The sequence below is a fragment of the Zootoca vivipara genome, chromosome Z2, assembly GCF_965207765.1.
Source record: "Zootoca vivipara chromosome Z2, rZooViv2.hap1.1, whole genome shotgun sequence".
NCBI lineage: Eukaryota > Metazoa > Chordata > Lepidosauria > Squamata > Lacertidae > Zootoca > Zootoca vivipara.
The window spans coordinates 45,771,342-45,789,379 of record NC_142585.1 but is presented as its reverse complement, the minus strand read 5'-3'; the positions used below and the strand labels follow the sequence as shown (position 1 = coordinate 45,789,379).

At 47.3% G+C, this 18,038-nt stretch overlaps 2 protein-coding genes across 2 annotated transcripts; both read left to right on the top strand.

The window, feature by feature from the left end:
* The first annotated feature begins 273 nt into the window (after positions 1-273).
* Positions 274-6,995, top strand: LOC148686662 (anaphase-promoting complex subunit 2-like). Its single transcript, XM_088665032.1, has 11 exons — positions 274-434; positions 573-735; positions 819-938; positions 1,978-2,095; positions 2,367-2,545; positions 2,906-3,050; positions 3,134-3,209; positions 3,669-3,872; positions 3,950-4,079; positions 5,042-5,277; positions 6,569-6,995. The coding sequence occupies exons 1-11, from the start codon at positions 363-365 to the stop codon at positions 6,779-6,781; spliced, it is 1,656 nt and encodes a 551-aa protein (XP_088521158.1). The 5' UTR covers positions 274-362; the 3' UTR covers positions 6,782-6,995.
* Positions 6,996-7,264: 269 nt separating this feature from the next.
* LOC148686661 (uncharacterized) lies at positions 7,265-17,519 on the top strand. The gene is made up of 12 exons (XM_088665429.1): positions 7,265-7,489; positions 7,573-7,679; positions 8,298-8,372; positions 8,462-8,495; positions 9,338-9,488; positions 10,432-10,491; positions 10,580-10,654; positions 10,988-11,041; positions 11,135-11,364; positions 11,699-11,797; positions 12,904-13,225; positions 17,516-17,519. The coding sequence occupies exons 1-12, from the start codon at positions 7,393-7,395 to the stop codon at positions 17,517-17,519; spliced, it is 1,308 nt and encodes a 435-aa protein (XP_088521555.1). The 5' UTR covers positions 7,265-7,392.
* The last annotated feature ends 519 nt before the right edge of the window (positions 17,520-18,038 follow it).

Below are 18,038 nucleotides of genomic sequence, written 5' to 3'. Positions count from 1 at the left end.
CTTCCTTTTCCTGCCTCCCTTTTTTCTTTCTTTCTCCCTCCCTCCCTCCCTCCCTCCCTCCCTCTCTTCTTACCCTTCCCTCCTTCCTTCCTTCCTTCCCTGCCCCTCCTCCCTCCCTCTCTTATTTCTTACCCTCTCCTTTCTCCCCCTCCCTCTCTTCTTACCCTTCTCCTCTCTCCCTCTGCTTCCCCTCTTCCCCTCTGCTTCCCCTCCCCCCTCCCCCCTCTCTTATTTCTTACCCTCTCCTTTCTCCTCCACCCTCTCTTCTTACCCTTTCCTTCCCTCCCTCCCCCTCCCTCAGGCACCGCCTCCAGCTCCTGGAGCGCCTGGCCACGCCCGTAGTCACCGCCCTCCTCCACAGTATGATCGCTGAGCGCCTGGAGTCCACCTGCCGGGGATTGTTCGAGCGCTCCTTCCTGGCCGACTTCCACGTGGTGAGGTGGAAGGGGTGGGGCTTCCAGGGACAGTGGGCGGGGCTCCTTTCACACCTCTTCCTCCTTCCCTCCAGTGGATCGAGCGTGTAATTGGCCGGCTCGACTAGTTCCCCCTCTCACACTTCTCCCTCCCTCCAGTGGATCGAGAGCGTGATTGGCTGGCTCAGCTGGGTCTTCCTGCAGGGGAGTGGGGATTCCGGGGCAGACCCCACCCTCCACCGCTGGCGTTGCCACGTCCAAATGTTATTCTACCGCCTCTACACCGCCCTGCGGATCGAGGAGCTATTTGGCATCATCCGAGGTGGGTTATGAGTTCGAGTCCCTCCCTCTCCGGAAGCTTCTGCCGAGATCTGCTTCATTCATTCATCAGTTCTTTTCATTCAGATTTCCCCGACTCGAAGCCGGCCATTAAGGACCTCAAGTTCTGCCTTGAGAGGACCAACCAGCGGCAGAACCTCCTCAGCTCCCTGAAAAGCGCCCTGGAGATGCGGCTCCTCCATCCCGGTCTGTCTTCTTTTTTTAAAGAAAAAATTCAATAATTTATTGATATTTTATTAATTTTTATTAATTAATATTTTATTAATTGGTTTTTATGCTGAAGAAATGTGAGAAATAGCGAATAAATATGTTAATATTTTTAATATAAACATATTATAAATACATTATATATTTGTTAATTTATAGTATATTTTATTATATGAACGTATAACTTATATTAATATTATATATCAATAAATAATACATATAATACATAGTAATATACAGTACACCTAGTATATATTATACCAATATATAATTTATAATATCTATATATATAAAAATGTAAAAATCGTGAAACTGCATTTTCCACTTTTCTCCGTAACTGCTTGACCGATCGTCCTGAAATTTTGACACAACAGTCCGGGCCACTCCCCGAGCGGGAATCCCTCAAATCACACACCTGGGCAGGTATAGACCTGGTTTTCCACCAAGTCAAACAGCGCCCTCAAGTGGCGTAATGCCCTCCTCCACCCCCTCCCTTTCTGTGAAATCTAAGCCACACCCACAAACCAAATGACATCATCAACCAAGCAACTGAAACCACCAAGTCGGCCATTATCAGACCCCTAGGCCCGGGGGGGGGGAACCCACAGCAACGCACTTGGGGGCGCGGCAAGGGGTTTTTACTTTACAATTTAGCACCACTACCCCCCCCCAAAAAAAATCCCCCACCAAATAACCAACATTGCCAAGTGGAGGTAGGGGCCTGCCTGGGGGGGTGGGGTGTCCGAATAGAGGGCAGGGATACGTAATGGGTCAGAACAGGGTGGGGGGAGAGACAGGGATGAAACCTGCCCTCTCCACAGTATCTTGCCTTGACTCAGGGGGACTCTGAGGCTCAGGGGGTTCTGAAGGGGGACTATTACCCTCCATTTCACAGACTAACGCACAGCAACGCGTGCAGGGCCAGCTAGTATATTATATATTTAATAAACTAAGTAAATTTTATTAATCTTAGTTTAATTAAGCTGATTAGATATTATTTGATTTATTTCCCCGCCAGGGGTAAACACCTCGGACATCATCACCCTCTACATCTGTGCCATTAAGGCGTTGCGGCAGCTGGATCCCTCAATGGTTATCCTGCAAGTGGCTGGGGAGCCGATCCGGAAGTATTTAAGGTGGGGGCACCTCAGGGTGTTGGCTGGGGTGCCGAGGGTACCCAAGGGTGCCGGGTGGGGCTGAATTCTTGGGAGAAGGAAGCTGCGCGTGTCACCTCGTGGAGGTAGGGCACCCAGGGATGCTGGCCTGCAGAGCACCCAAGGTTGCCGGGGTGGGGCTGAATTTCAGGAAGAAGAGAGTGGCGAGTGTCACCTCGTGGGGGGGCGGGGGTCACCCTGTGGGTGAAGGCATGGCAGCACCCGACTAAAACTGGGTGCTCCCCCGGCGCAGAACCCGCGAGGACACCGTGCGGCAGATCGTGGCAGGCTTGACGGGCGAGGGCTCCGGTGACCTGGCCCACGAGCTCTCAAGGGCCGACCCCGTGACCCTGGACAACGGGCAGGAGAGCGATGAGGAGGCCGGCGGTGAGCCTGAAGATTGGGTGCCCGACCCGGTCGACGCCCACCCAGGTCGGTTTTGGGCGGGGGGGAATTGGGGTCTCACCATAGTCCCTCTTTCCTGGCCGTCCATCACGGGTGGGGGCACCCATCTCTCATAGGCGGAGGCACCCATCTTCCACAGGTGGGAGCGGGCCTGTCTCTCACAGGTGCGGGCACCCGTCTCCCACAGGTGGACACCTGTCTCTCATAATGTATAAGCTTCAAACTACATCTCCCAGAATCCTCACCTGTATTTCTCGCAGGTGGGGGCACCCCTCTCCCACAGCCGGGCACCCATATTCTATAGGTGGGGGCACCCATCTCTCCCAGGACTCATGGGTGGGGGGTGGCACCCGTCACTCACCCTCTCCTGGGCCGGCCTCCCCGCAGCCGGAAAGCCCCACGCCAAGCGCCGCTCGGCCGACATCATCACCCTCCTGGTCAGCATCTACGGCAGCAAAGACCTCTTCATCAACGAATACCGGACCCTGCTTGCCGACCGGCTGCTGCACCAGTCGAACTACAGCGCTGAGAGGTGAGCGTGGTTCTCCTTACGGTCGTCCAGACTGACCCCTGGGGTCCCGCCGGAGCCTGAGAACTCGCCTCTCTTCTCCGCAGGGAGATTCGGAACGTCGAGCTGCTGAAGCTGCGCTTTGGCGAAACCCAGATGCTGTACTGTGAGGTTATGTTGAAGGTGAACTAACTTTCACGCAGCGGGGAGTTCCACAGATCCAGCCCCAAAGCACTGCATCCTTTTCCCCGCTCTGAATTTCCCATCGCTCATGCAGCGGGGAGTTCCACCGATTAATCCCCAAACTTTCCCTCTCTGAATTTCCTTCCTTACTACCTTTCACGCAGCAGGGAGTTCCACAGATCAAGCCGCAAGCCCTTATTTTATTTCCCTCACACACTCCCCTAAATTTCCCGACATTGCTACCTTTAACACAGCGGGGAGTTCACCAAACTCTTATTTTATTTCTCCCACCCCACCCCTAAATTTCCCGTCCTTGCTACCTTTCATGCAGCGGGGAGTTCACCAAACTCTTACTTTATTTCTACCAGCCACCCTCCTACATTTCCTGACATTGCTAGCTTTCATGCAGTGGAGAGTCATGCTGATTTTTCAATTTCGAATCTTCTTTTTCCGCGCCAGGACATGGCGGACTCTCGCCGGATCAATGCCCACATCCGGGACGAGGAACAGAAACTTCCGGAAGGGCAGAGTCCCCCCTTCCCCTTGGCGGCGACCATCATCTCCAGCGAGTTCTGGCCGCCCCTCAAGGAGGAGAAGCTGGAGCTGCCAGCCGAGATCTGCGCCGCCATGGATGCCTATGCCCGGAAGTACGAGAAGCTCAAGGTCAGGCGGGTTCCGGGTTCGAGTCTCGAGGCAGGCGGGCATCTTGATTCCTGGAGAGTAACATTTGCCCTCCTTAGGCCATGCGAACGCTGAGCTGGAAGCACCACTTGGGCACGGTCTGCCTGGAGGTGGAGCTGGCCGATAGGACCCTCTCGCTGTCCGTCACGCCGGCCCAAGCAGCCATCATCCTCCACTTCCAGAGCAAGGGTGAGTGAGGGGGTGGGGCCTGTCCCTGCTTGATTGACGTATCCTGCGCCCCGCCTCTTCCTGTCCCTCAATCGATTCCCTTCCCTGCTTGATTTACATATTCCGCATCCCGCCTCTTCCTGCCCTGCTTGATTGACATCTCCTTTTCCCCGCCGCTTCCTGCCCTCTTTGATTGCTACCGCCCCGTCTCTTCCAGCTCTGCTCGATTTTCATACCCTGTGCCTTGCTTCTTCCTGCCCTGCTTGGTTGACACATCCTTTTCCCTTCCTTCCATTCTTGATCCTGGGCTTGATTGACATTTCCTGTTCCCCGCCTCTTCCTCCCCCTTGAGCAATCCTCTTTCCTGCTTGTTTGATATATCCTTTCCCTGCCTCTTCCTGCCCTCCTTGATGGCCGTATCATTTTCCCTGCCTCTTTCTGCCCTTTTCAATAGACATATCCTTTCCCCCGCTTCTTCCTGCCCTCCTCGATTTGCCACACCCTGTCCCCTGCCTCTTCCTGCCCTCCTCAATGGACATATCCTTTCCACCACCTCTTCCTTCCATTCTTTTTTTCCAAAATAAATATCAAATTTTGCAAATATCAATTCAGCATTTAGTCAGATTATACATATTTATCGATTTCCCATGCTTCAGACTCAGACTGGCTGATCCTGGCCTTGATTGACATTTCCTATTCCCCCCCTTTTCCTATTCCTCGAAGGTCGCCCTTTTCTGCTTGATTGACATATCCTTTCCTCCACCTCTTCCTGTCCTCCTCGATGGCCACATCCTTTCCCCCACCTCTTCCTCCCCCTCCCTGCTTAATTGACAGTTCTTTTCCCCCACCTCTTCCTGCCCTGTTCAATTAACATATCCTTTCCCCTCGCCTCTTCCTGCTCCTCTGCCTCGCCTCTTCCTGCCCCCAATTGACATATCCTTCCCCCCCCCTCTTTCTGCCCCTGTCCCACCCCTTCCTGCCAGGCACCTGGACCCTGGAGGAGCTAAGCTCCGCCCTCAAGGTCCCGCCTGCCTCCCTGCGCCGCAAGCTGGCCCTGTGGCTCCAGCAGGGGGTGCTGCGCGAAGACCCCCCGGGTACCTTCTCTGTCGTCGAGGAGGCGCCCAAGGAAGCGCCCGACAAGGTGGTGCTGGTCGAGAGTGATGAGGAGGGCGACTCGGCCATGGCCTCCCAGGCCGACCAGAAAGAGGGAGAGCTGCAGGTATTGACGATTGATTGATTGATTGATTGATTGAGGGATTGGATTGGATTCGCTGTCTGGGCTCCTTCCACCAAAAGGGGATTTGATTTGACTGGCAGCCTCCCCTTCCTCTGTGTTTTGATGGCTTTATCCATCCGTCAATTGATTATTGATTGATTCTTGATAAATCTATTTTTTCATAATAATAGCCTCAGGGTAACAGTGCCAAATTAGGACACAGTTTGATTTGTGAATTGGTTGATTGATGGGCAGCCTTCCCTCCCTCTGTGTTCGGATGGGTTCATCCATCCGTCAATTGATTCTCGATCAATCTATTTTTTCATAATCTTTTTTATTTATAATTGCCTCAAATTTGATTCCCCCCCCCCAAAAAAAGCCGTCCCTCGACTGGATCCTTAGCTCTTTTGCAGCTAGAACGGACCTTCTAATCGAAGGATGGATTTTCTCTGATTTTCCCGATCAATGGATCCCTCCCCAGGTCTTCTGGACCTACAACCAGGATGGGATCTTTGATTTTTTTTCAAGCCCTCCCTCGACCGGATCCTTAGTTCTTTCGCAGCTAAAACGGACCTTTTGATCGAAGAATGGATTTTTCCTGATTGATTGATTGATCGATCCCTCCCCCCCAGGTCTTATGGACCTACATCCAAGATGGGATCTTTGATTATTTTTTCAAGCCATCACTCTATCAGATCCCCAGCTCTTTTGTAGCTAGAACAGACCTACAGGTGAAACTCGGGGAATTAGAATTGTCTAAAAGTGCATTTATTTCAGTAATGCAACTTAAAAGGTGATACCAATATATGAGATAGATGCATGACATGCAAAGCAGGATACGTCAAGCGTTTATTTGGTGTAATTGTAATTATTTGTCGTTAGGCGGGTCAATTATAAATGGAATGTCATTAATGAAATGTCATAGTGATGTTTATTTTTGTTTATTTTTGTATGATTGTAACTATTTGTTTTATTCCTGTGGAATTTCCAAAAGAAAGCATTTGTAAATTCAATGCAGTTTTTGTCGATATTCTAATTTTCCGAGTTTCACCTGTAGACGAACCTTTTCGATCCAGGGATGGATTTTCTCTTATTTTCCTGATCGATCGATCCCATGTCCTTGGGACCTCCCTCCAAGATGAGATTTAAAATATATATATATATATATTATTTTTTAAGCCATCCCTCGACCAAATCCCCAGCTCTTTCGCAGCTAGAATGGACCTGTTGATCGAAGGATGGATTTTCTCTGATTTTCCCGATTGATCATTCGATTGATCCCTTCCCCCCCTAGGTCTTCTGGACCTACATCCAAGCCATGCTGACCAACTTGGAGAGCCTCCCCCTCGAGCGGATCCACAGCATGCTCAAGATCTTTGTCATGACCGGCCCCATGGTCAGCGAGATCGACCTCCGCGAGCTCCAGATCTTCCTCCAGAAAAAGGTCCAGGACGAGCAGCTGGTCTTTTGCGGCGGAGTCTACCGCCTCCCCAAGGCCGGGAACTGAAGTGCCGGGTGCAAATTCCCCCACGGGGGTGAGGGACATGGGTGCGAGGGATGACACGGGTGCTGTCTGTTCGGGGACCCCGGCGTCCGAGGGAGCCGGGCGCTCAAAGGTGCGCCACACAATAATGGCATTTGTTCGCAGTCAAGTGCCTGCTCTTTTCCTTTGAGAATTTATTGATTGCAAAGTAAAAAGTAAAAACAAATATAAAACCACACATTTGTTTCTTCCTATTTTTTCTTTTTGGCTTTGTAATAAAATAAAAGAATAAAATAATGCATAAAGAATAATAAAAAGAAAGGAAAAGTCAAGAAGGAAATGCAAAGATGCAGGGAAAGAAGAAAAAAGGAAAAATGCAAAGAAAGGGAGACAGGTAAAGAAGAAATAAAGGTATAATACTACGGTATTTATAAATAAATTAGATAGATATTTATATATAAATATGATAGATGGATAGATAGATGAATTAAGGAAGGAAGGTAGAAAAAGATAGATAGATTAATTAAGGAAGGAATGCAGGAAGGAAGGGAGAAAAGGATAGATAGATAGATCTATCTGCACACACACACACACACAACTCTGCTTCCGGGAACCTTGTGACATGCCCAGGCCTTATGACATCACGGTGTTCCGGATCCCCAGGAGAGGGACGCCCGGCCATGTTGCTGCCGCTGCTTCTGCTGCCTCTGCTCTTCCTATTGGTGTCGCCGGGTAAGACCAAAATTTTGGGGGGGAGGGGGGACTCAAACCCGCGACGCCCGTTCACCACCCCCTTGCTTTTTTTACGCCCGCAGCCCAGTCCCCGCCACCCGAGCTGGACCCCTACTCGGCCTCAGAGGAGCCCGACGAGATGGACCCAGAGCCCGCTGAAGGAGGAGGAGGACCTTGGCGCGGAACCGAGGTGGGTGCGAGAGCCTGAGCTGCTGGTTTTCCGCTTGCAGGGACCACCCCCCGAACGCAGTTCTCTCTCCCCACCAGGCGTGTTCGGTAGCCTTCCCCAAATAATAATAATAGTAATAATCTAGATATGCAGATAGGTGGATTACAAGTTGTAATAATAATAATAATAATAATAATAATAATAATAATAATAATAATAATAATAATATAGATATGCAGCTAGGTGGATTACAAGTTGGAATAGTAATAATTAGAAATGCAGATAGGTTGAATATAAGTTGTAATACTACGACTACTACTGCTACTACTAATAATATAGATATCCAGGTATGTGGATTACAAGTTGTAGAAGTAGTAGTAATAATAATAATAATATAAATACAAATATCCAGATAGGTAGATTACAAGACTTCAAGTTCTAATAATAATAATTACAAGGTGTAGTAGTAGTAGTAGTAGTAATAAGACAACAGGAAAAGGATAGAAAAGGAAAAAATGCAAAGAAAGGGAGGCAGGAAAAGAATAAAAAAGGAAAAATAAAAAGGAAAAATTTCTCCCCTGAGCTGCTGGCTTGCAGGGACCACCTCCCAAATGCAGCTTTTTTTTCTCCCCCCGCCAGGCACTGATTGATTTCCCGCCGAGGGGACGCAGGAGGAAGCGGGAGCTGGCGTTCCTCGAACATGCGCCCCACCGGGTGAGTATCACACCCCACCCCACCCCCCGGAAAGAGGCGCTGGGTGCCGGGTGGCTGCTCTACGGTTCCCTTCTTTTCTCACCCCGCAGGTCCCCATCCAGCACCGCCGGGTTGCCGTCGCAAGTAAGGCTGCCAGGGAGTGGGTGTGAAAGGCAGGCCGCCGTATCCGTTGGGAAGGGCGCGGGTTCGAGTGTCAGATAGGGGCCACCTTGGGTTCAAATTTGGACCAGGGGACCGGATGCGAAACACAGCCCTCTGCAGAAATTCGATGGGGATCCTTAAGAAGGGCGCCGGTTCGAGTCTCCAGCTTGAGCTGACCCTTTTGGGTTCAGATCTGGGCCGCCTTGGGTTCAAATTGGGGCCGGAGACTGGGTACGAAAAGCAGGCCGTCGTAAAAATTTGAGGGATATCCTTGGGACCGGGTGTGAGAAGCAGGGTGTGGGTTTGAGCTTTTGCTGGCCCTCTTGGGTTCAATTTGGGGCCAGGGACCGGGTGCGAAAGGCGAGCCTGCCATATCAATTGGATGGCGATCCTTGAGAGGAACGCGGGTTCGAGTCTCCAGCTTGATCTTGGGTTCAAATTTGGGCTGGGGATCGGGTTCGAAACACAGCCCTGCCGTATCCATTGGATAGTAATCCTTGGGGTGGGCATGGGTTCGAGTCTCCAGCTTGATCTTGAGTTCAAATTTGAGCTGGGAACCGGGTGTGAAAAGCAGCCCTCCGCCGAAATTCGAGGGCAGTCCTTGGGATGGGCCCATGTTCGAGTCTCCAGCTTGATCTTGGGTTCAAATTTGGGCCGGGGACCAGGTGCGAAATGCAGGCCATCGCAGAAATTTGATGGGGATCCTTGGGAAAGGGCGCGGGTTCGAGTCCCCAGCTTGAACCGGCTCTCTTGGGTTCAAATTGGGGCCGGCGGGGAGGGGAAGCGGTGCGGGAACCTTAGCGTGGCGCCCGGTTTCCCCGCAGTGGCGCCGCCGGAGGAGTGCGATTGCCCCGAGACACTGGCCAAGGGGACAATGGTGGCCATTGTGTCCGTCTTGGCCTTCCTGGGCTTCTTCTCGACCTCCGTCTTGCTAGTGGTGGCCATCTGCCTGCTGCGCATGGTGGACCGCCAGCGGTGAGTTCCACAGGACGATGGGGAAATTGAAATAAAAGGAACAATAATCTGGATAGGCAGATAGGGGGATGGCAAGTTGTATAATAATAATAATAATAATAATAATAATAATAATAATAATAATAATAATGACATAGATATATAGATATGCAGGTAGGTGGGTTGCAAGTTGTCGTAGTAGTAAAAATACCAATAATAATAAAAATACTATAGATATGCAGATAGGGGGTTGCAAGTTGTCGTAATAATAATAATATATAGATATACATATGCAGATACTCTGTGGACGTGTCTTGAACAGATTAATCCACTTTCCATTACTTTCAATGGGAAAGTTCGCTTCAGGTTAAGTACAGACTTCCGGAACCAATTGTGTACTTAAACTGAGGTATAACTGTAGGTGGGTTGCAAGTTGTTGTAGTAGTAGTGATAGTGGTGATGATGATGATAATGATAATGATGATGATAATAATAATAATAATAATAATAATAATAATAATAATAATAATTATAGATAGCAGATAGGTGGATTACAAGTTGGAATAATAATAATATAGATATACAGATAGGTAGATCACAAGTTGTAGTAGTAGTAGTAGTAGTAGTAGCAATAATAATAATAATATAGATATCCAGATAGGTAGATTACAAATTCTAATAATACTAATACTGATATCTGGATAGGTACATTACAATCATAATCATAATGATAATATAGATATCCAGACAGGTAGATTACAAGGTGTAATAATAGTAATAATAATAATAATAATAATAATAATCTAGAAAGGTAGATGACAAGTCATTCTAAAAATTTTAAAAAAAATACCCAGAAAGGTAGATTGCAAATAATAATTGGGGGGGGGGGAGAGAGAGAGGAAGTGGAGAGCCCACTTCCTGCCTGTGACATCTCTATGATTTTAACCCTCCGTCTGCCTTCCAGGAAATCGGGGAAGGACGCCAACGGCGCCAGCATAGCCAAAAGACCCCTCCCTCCACTGCCGTGAGTCCGGCCCTCCGGGGGCGGGGCGGGTGAGGGTCAAAGGTCGGGGCGGGTGCCCAACTGAGCTCCTCTCCCGGTGTGATTGCAGCCCGCCCCGCCCGGAGCGCGTCTACTTAGCGTCGAGGGCCACGCCGGGGTATGAGCGGCTGGTGGCGGCCACCCCGTGAGTAGCTGCCCCTCCCCCGTCCCTGTCCATCATTCTGGGTTTCAGGGGGTGGGACCAGATGACCATCGTCCCATACCTATTAATCATTCTGGGATTCAGCTTGAGGACCATGGTTGTACCGTACCTGTCAATCATTCTGGGATCCAGGGGTCAGGACCAGAGGACCATGGTTGTCCTGCCCCTGTCAATCATTCTGGGATTCAGGGGGCGGGGCCAGGGGGCCATGGTTGCCCCGTACCTGTCAATCATTCTGGGATTCAGGAGGTGGGACCAGAGGAACATGGTTGCCCTGTCCTGGGAAATGTAGCACCCTGTCCCCCCTCCTTCCAGGCGTACCCCGGACGGGGCCTACCTGAGCCCGGACGAGTTGAACCCGGGTCCCAGGTAAGTCTGCGTCCCCTCACCCCCACCCCATCCCCCAACGCCTGGGCTCCCCCCCGGACGCCCCCCTCACCCAGCTCCTCCTCCATTTCCCAGAGTCCACCAGGTGCCGACTTACCAGAAGATGGGCGTCTACCAAGCCGCCGGGTCTCAGTCACCGAGGAGCAAGTTAGTAGTGGGGGTGGGGGGTGGAGGACCCGCCTTCCCTGTCAATCAAGCCAGGGTTTGGCGGGTCAGGATAGATGACCCAGGGAACCCTTCCCTGTTTCCAGGGCTGTTCCGGAGAGCGAATACATCACCGTCAATCCGGCGCCGGGTTTTTCCAGGTGCGGTCTCCCCCCCCCCCCCCCCGGTTCTCTTCCATTCTATATTGGCTCTGCAAAGGGCATATATATATATACACACACACACACACACATACAGTGTATCTCTATGTAGATAGATAGATAGATAGATAGATAGATAGATAGATAGATAGATAGATAGATAGATAGATAGATAGATAGATATCTGAATATATTTATATAGATATCTGAATTTTAGATCTGTCGTTCCCCTGTCCCTATCTCTGGGTATCAATTATCAATATCAGCCGATTAATGAGACTGGTATATAGATATAGAAATATATAGTCATATATTTCACACTTCCTCCTTCCAGCCCTGCTCCGGAGAAGACGTATTCTGGGGCCGGAAAGATCCGCCCCGGCGCCGAGGGCGAAATCTACGGCACCCCAGAGGGGACAAAGCCGGAGCGATCGTACGTGGGCGGAGAAAATCGCTGGGGGGGGGTGTAGAAGGGGAAGGTTTTCCGGGGTCAGGGGAACTCTCCCCCCCGAAGGTGGATAAGAAGGGGGTTGGGCAGCATGGCTTTTGGGCCCAGCTGGGGGTTGGGCCAGATGACCCCGGGGTCCCTTTCGGGTGCGATGGCTCGGCCGTCCTGTGAATCTCGACTGATGGGCCTGTGATGTTTTTTTTCTTCTTTCCCTCCCTCCCTCCCTCCCTCCCTCCCTCCCTCCCTCCCTCCCTCCCTCCCTCCCTCCCTCCTTCCTTGCCTCCCTCCCTCCCTCCCTTTCTCCTTTCCTTCCTCCTTGTTTCCTTCCTTTTCTTTCTTCCTGCTTCTATTCTTCCCTTCTTCTTCCCCCCTTCCCTTTACTTTTTCCTGTTTTTTCCCTTTCCTTCCTTCTTTCCCTCCTTCCCCCTTCTTTCTTCCACCTTCCCTCCCTCTCTTCCTCCCTCCCTCCCTCCACTTCCTTCCCTCCCCCTTCTTTCCCTCCCTCCTTTCTTACCCTCTCCTCCCTCCCTCCCTCCCTCTTTCCTTCCTTCTCCATACCTCCCTCCCTCCTTTCTTACCCTCTCCTCCCTTCCTTCCTTCCTTCCTTCCCTCCCTCCCTCTTTCCTTCCTTCTCCTTCCCTCCCTCCCTCCCTTTCTCCTTTCCTTCCTCCTTGTTTCCTTCCTTTTCTTTCTTCCTTGCTTCTATTCTTCTCTTCTTCTTCCCCCCTTCCCTTCTTTCCTTTTTTCCTGATTTTTCCCTTCCTTCTTTCCCTCCTTCCCCCTTCCCTCCCTCCCTTCTCCCTCTCTTCCTCCCTCCCTCCCTCCCCCTTCTTTCCCTCCCTCCTTTCTTACCCTCTCCTCCCTCCCTCCCTCCCTCTTTCCTTCCTTCTCCATACCTCCCTCCCTCCTTTCTTACCCTCTCCTCCCTTCCTTCCCTCCCTCCCTTCCTCCCCTCCCTCTCTCTACTTCCTTCCTTCTTCCCCTCACTCCCTCTTTCCCTCCCCTTCCCTACTTTCTTCTTCCTTCCTTCCCTCCCTCCCACCTTCCTTCGTTCCCTCCATCCCTCCCTCCTTCTTTTGTTTCTTTCCCAGAGGCCAAGCTTCCCCGATTGCCGAGACACCAGTTTCCGGGTGAGTCAGTCGCCCTCCTCGAATCCACAGTTTTGGAAATAAATCCCGGAATGATTAACAGGGAAGGGGACTCAGGGTCATTTAGCCCCACCCCACTGAATCCCGGAATGATTGACAACTGTCGTTCCACTTGCACCCATTTCACAGGCGGGAAAATCACATTTACGAGGAAGTGGAATGAGAGGGCGCCTATGGAGATGGACGTATTTTTCGACAGGGCCTGGAGGGCACCGCTTGGGGAACGGCCTGGGGCTCCGAATAAAGCTCCACTTTTATCTCTTATGTTTGTCCCGTGTCTTAATAATTTTTTTTTAATTTAAAATAAACTTTATTTCATTTAAAAGCACATACAAAAACAAAACAAAACACAAAAACAAAACATACATTCATAATATAATATCAAACTAAATCAAATCATAATAAATCAGGGTGAAATCATACTCAAATCATATTTAAATCATATATGAAAGAAAATTATAAATCATTCATACAAAATTACATACTTGACAACACTAAACAACAAAAAAAGAAAGAAAATCCCAATCCTTGAATTTATAACAAGTTAAAACAAACATAAGAGAAAATTTAGGGTCTTAGGCCCTCTATTCCCCCCCACCCCTCTAAAAAAAAGGAAATTGACTTCCAGTCACCTTATACTCTGGTCTGCAATTGTTCTTTATATACACACACCTTTTCCCTATCTTCCTTTAATGTCTTTTATTTTCGTGTCTTTTATATATCTTTTATATATCTGTCTTTTTTGATATTGTTTAAGCAGGCTCCAACTTTTTTCTAAACTTGCCTCCTTTATGCCTTTTACCCTGCCCGCTCTAATTGATAGATTTTGGTATGTTACTATCTTTTCCACCCATTCCTCCTTTTTTGGTATTCTTTAACTTCTCCAATTTGTTGCGACAAGTAATCTGCCGGCCGCTGTCGCATGCATGACTAAACATCTATCCTTTGCCTTTATTTCATTGCTTAATAGTCCCAATAAAAACATTTCCGCGTCCTTTTTGAAAGGGTATTTAAAGATTTTTTTCAGTTCATTATATATATCATCCCAGAACTTTTTAATTTTTTTACATTGCCACCAGATCTACATTTGTGTTCCCAGTTCTTCTTGGCATCTCCAGCATGTATGACTTACTCCTTTATACATTTTAGCTACTTTTGTGGGTGTCATATACCATCTATATTGAATTTTTTAAAAAATTTCTTTTAAATCAAAATTTGATACATATTTCAAATCCCGCCTCTACAAATTTTCCCATCTATCAATTGTAATATCCCTCCCAAAGTCTTTAGCCCACTTAATCATTGTATCTTTCATCATTTCATCTTTGGTTTCCCACTCTAATATCAATTCGTATAAATTTTTGATATATTTTCCCTTCCCTTCTAACAGACTATTCCCAAATTTGGACATTTCCTTCTCAAATCCCACCTTTTTATTTAATTGAAATCGTTGCCTGATTTGAAAATATTGTAGCCATACATTACATAAATTTTTGATCTCATATTCTTTTAATTTCCAATCCCCCCCTATATCTTCTAATAATTCTTTATATATTGGCCATCTTATACCCATATTGACTTTTTTTACCGATATTATTTCAAATGGCGACACCCACCACGGCGTTTTAGGTTCCAGTGTTTTATGATACTTTTTCCAAATTTAATATAACGATTTCCTTATTATATTATTCATAAATACGTTATGATTTTCCATTTTATCCTTTAACATGTAGAGATGCCAACCAAAGCCCAATCCAGCTCCTTCCGAATCCAATAGCAAATTATTTTTAAAGTCCATCCAATCCTTTATCCAAACCAGCCCTACCGCATCATGGTAAATTTCTAAATTTGGTAGGCCGAATCCCCCTCTTTCTTTTGAATCAATCATTCTTGCTCTTTTCCCATTTAAATAAATTATGTTATTTCTTTCCGCCAATCTTTAAAATCCTAAAACTGGTAGATTTTGAAATAAATATACATATTAATTTGGGCAATAATTTGGGCAATTAAAATGAGTCTTAATAATGATGATGATGATGCCAGTAGGGGGGGTTATTGGGTTTTTAACTCTGATGGTATGTTTTGTGGTTTTATATTTTGATTTTTCTTTTGCGAACCGCAATAATAATAATAATAATAATAATAATAATAATAATAATAATATATTCAAATAGTATATACATTCAAAAAATAAAAACAGCAATAATAATATAAAAATTCAAATAGTATATAGATTCCTACAGTATATAAATTCAATAAATAAAAATAATATATAAATTCAAATAGTATATGAATTCAATAAATGACTATAATATATAAATAGTATATAAATTCAAATAGTATATAAATTCAATTAATAACTTATTGAATTTATATACTATGATTATAAACTGACCGAAAATCACTGAATATGTGGCTTTAAATGGGCAACTACTGTATCACAAGCAGGCCTATTTTATTTATGTAATGATTTTGTTGTAAGCCAAAAATGACTTATCTTCTGAGTTAGCCAATAAAACTCTGAGACAAGAGGAGTTAGGAGTCCATTATGTTTATTGCAAAGCAATAAGGTTACAGTCGAATTTTTTCGGAATACTGCAACCCCGCCCAAAGGTCAGGCGGTATTTATAACATTTAAGACAAAGGATTTCAATTTAACCAATCACATAAATAATCACATTATTTCATATTTAATATTCATCATCTCATTTCATATTTCATTACCTAATCTAATTGGTTGTTTAGTTGTGTCCGACTCTTCGTGACCCCATGGACCATAGCACGCCAGGCACTCCTGTCTTGCACTGCCTCCCGCAGTTTGGTCAAACTCATGTTCGTAGCTTCGAGAACACTGTCCAACCATCTCGTCCTCTGTCGTCCCCTTCTCCTAGTGCCCTCAATCTTTCCCAACATCAGGGTCTTTTCCAAGGATTCTTCTCTTCTCATGAGGTGGCCAAAGTATTGGAGCCTCAGCTTCACGATCTGTCCTTCCAGGGAGCACTCAGGGCTGATTTCCTTAAGAATGGATAGGTTTGATCTTCTTGCAGTCCATGGGACTCTCAAGAGTCTCCTCCAGCACCATAATTCAAAAGCATCAATTCTTCGGCGATCAGCCTTCTTTATGGTCCAGCTCTCACTTCCATACATCACTACTGGGAAAACCATAGCTTTAACTATACGGACCTTTGTCGGCAAGGTGATGTCTCTGCTTTTTAAGATGCTGTCTAGGCTTGTCATTGCTTTTCTCCCAAGAAGCAGGCGTCTTTTAATTTCGTCACTGCTGTCACCATCTGCAGTGATCAAGGACCTAATCTAATACGCATGTGCAATAAGCATTGCTAACTAAACTTTGATTCTTACTGTGATCTGTTACATATTGTTAGTTTGCATGTATGGGAACCTGTGTTACGTGTGGATGTAACAATTTATGTTCTAGTTTATGAATTGCTTCTTTGTGATTTACGTATTAGCTGACCTATCCCAGTAGGGACAGCTTCTTGCTGAATCATCAGTTTCTTTAAAGCAACAGGTTACCATAATTCACTAATAAAAGCATATTCCAGGATTTATAGGGAATTACATTATTACCTTAATTGGGGCCCTGCTACATTCCTTCCTTTGACTTCAAGCTAAAGGTGCGAGATTACTCGCACCGATCAGCTTGACACTTATGTAACTCATTCAGCTTGACCCTCAGGTAACTCATCTTGACCCTCCTGAGGCAATTGTTGATATTGCAAAAGTAACTGCTTTTGGGCCATGTTTTTGGACTATGTTGGGAAGGATTTAAATACAAATTGTCATCAAAATTTGGTACTGGGTTGGCACCATTCCTTTTAGCCAATAAGACCAGTGCAAATCCCCCTACTAACATCCAAAAATGTATAGAATTGCTATTGCTCTATTTGGATGAGGGCGCTAAAAATAAGGGAGTCTTTTAGAGAGCAAACCAGCTTCCGGAGTGTGACGTAGGGATCCTGATGGTACAATGTCTATTCTAAGTCAAAGTCTTGGTCCTAAGCACACGTCCTGGTGCTCACAGACCAAAGGTGAATCCAAGGAACAAACCCCCCAGCAATCGCAGTCTGTGGTCAGCAAAAGCAGCAAACAGTCCTCGCCAGCGCGGTGTCAATGGCTCATCCATCCACAGATTCAGCCAGATGTGTACTGGTGCAGAGGCCATCAAAGGGGTATGCCCAAGAACGCACCTGGGGAGAAAAAGAAACAAAACACGGCAGAGAGAGACTGTACATGGTGATGTAATGCATGTCCCCCAACAACCACCAGCCCACTGTTGACCCACAGGAGAAATTTGGAGGGTCTAGGGAATATCTGCAAACAGGGCAATGGGGTCTGCGAACAGGGCAATAGGGAGAAGCTCTGACAGAGCTAGGTTGCTTGACAGAGCCAAGCCACTGAATTAGGTTTAGAGCCATCGGTTGGCAACTCTCATTGTTCTACACTCCTGTGGCGGCCAGCTTGGCGGGTTTGCCAACTCCGCTCTATGGTGTTTGCTTCGACAATGGATTAACCCTTCGATGTGCTCTTTCAAAAGGTGACAGTTTCAGGGTTCTTTTTGGGTAACAACAAATTCTGGGCAGGGTAATAGGGAGTACCTCTGTCTATTTTATCACAGCCTCTGAAGTGTTTGCTTTGTCCACTCCTCCAATACCCCGGAACCAGAGCCACCTTTGGGCTCTCCTCTCATCGTCCCATGCTTCTGCCATGACAGGCAGCCTGGCGGGCCACCAACTCCTTGGCGGGCCGTCAACCCTGCTCCACAGCGTTCCGTTTGGACGATGGAGTCACCCCTTGGATGTGCTCTGCAACATGGGCACGGAGGGTTGTGAAAGCACACTCCAAATCTGTGTAGAAGATAGACATTGCCCTCAAAATGTGTACACATTCCTTTTCCATCCTTTTTTTCTTCTTCCAATTATTCCAAATTTATGCCCCCGGCCTGTGTACCAGTTGCACCCCACTCTCCCTCTTTTTCTCCTGAGTGTAAAGGTACCCACTTCCTCACAATGTCAGGTCTACTACTGTAGCTGCTGCTTCCAAGAGCCCCACCTTTTCCA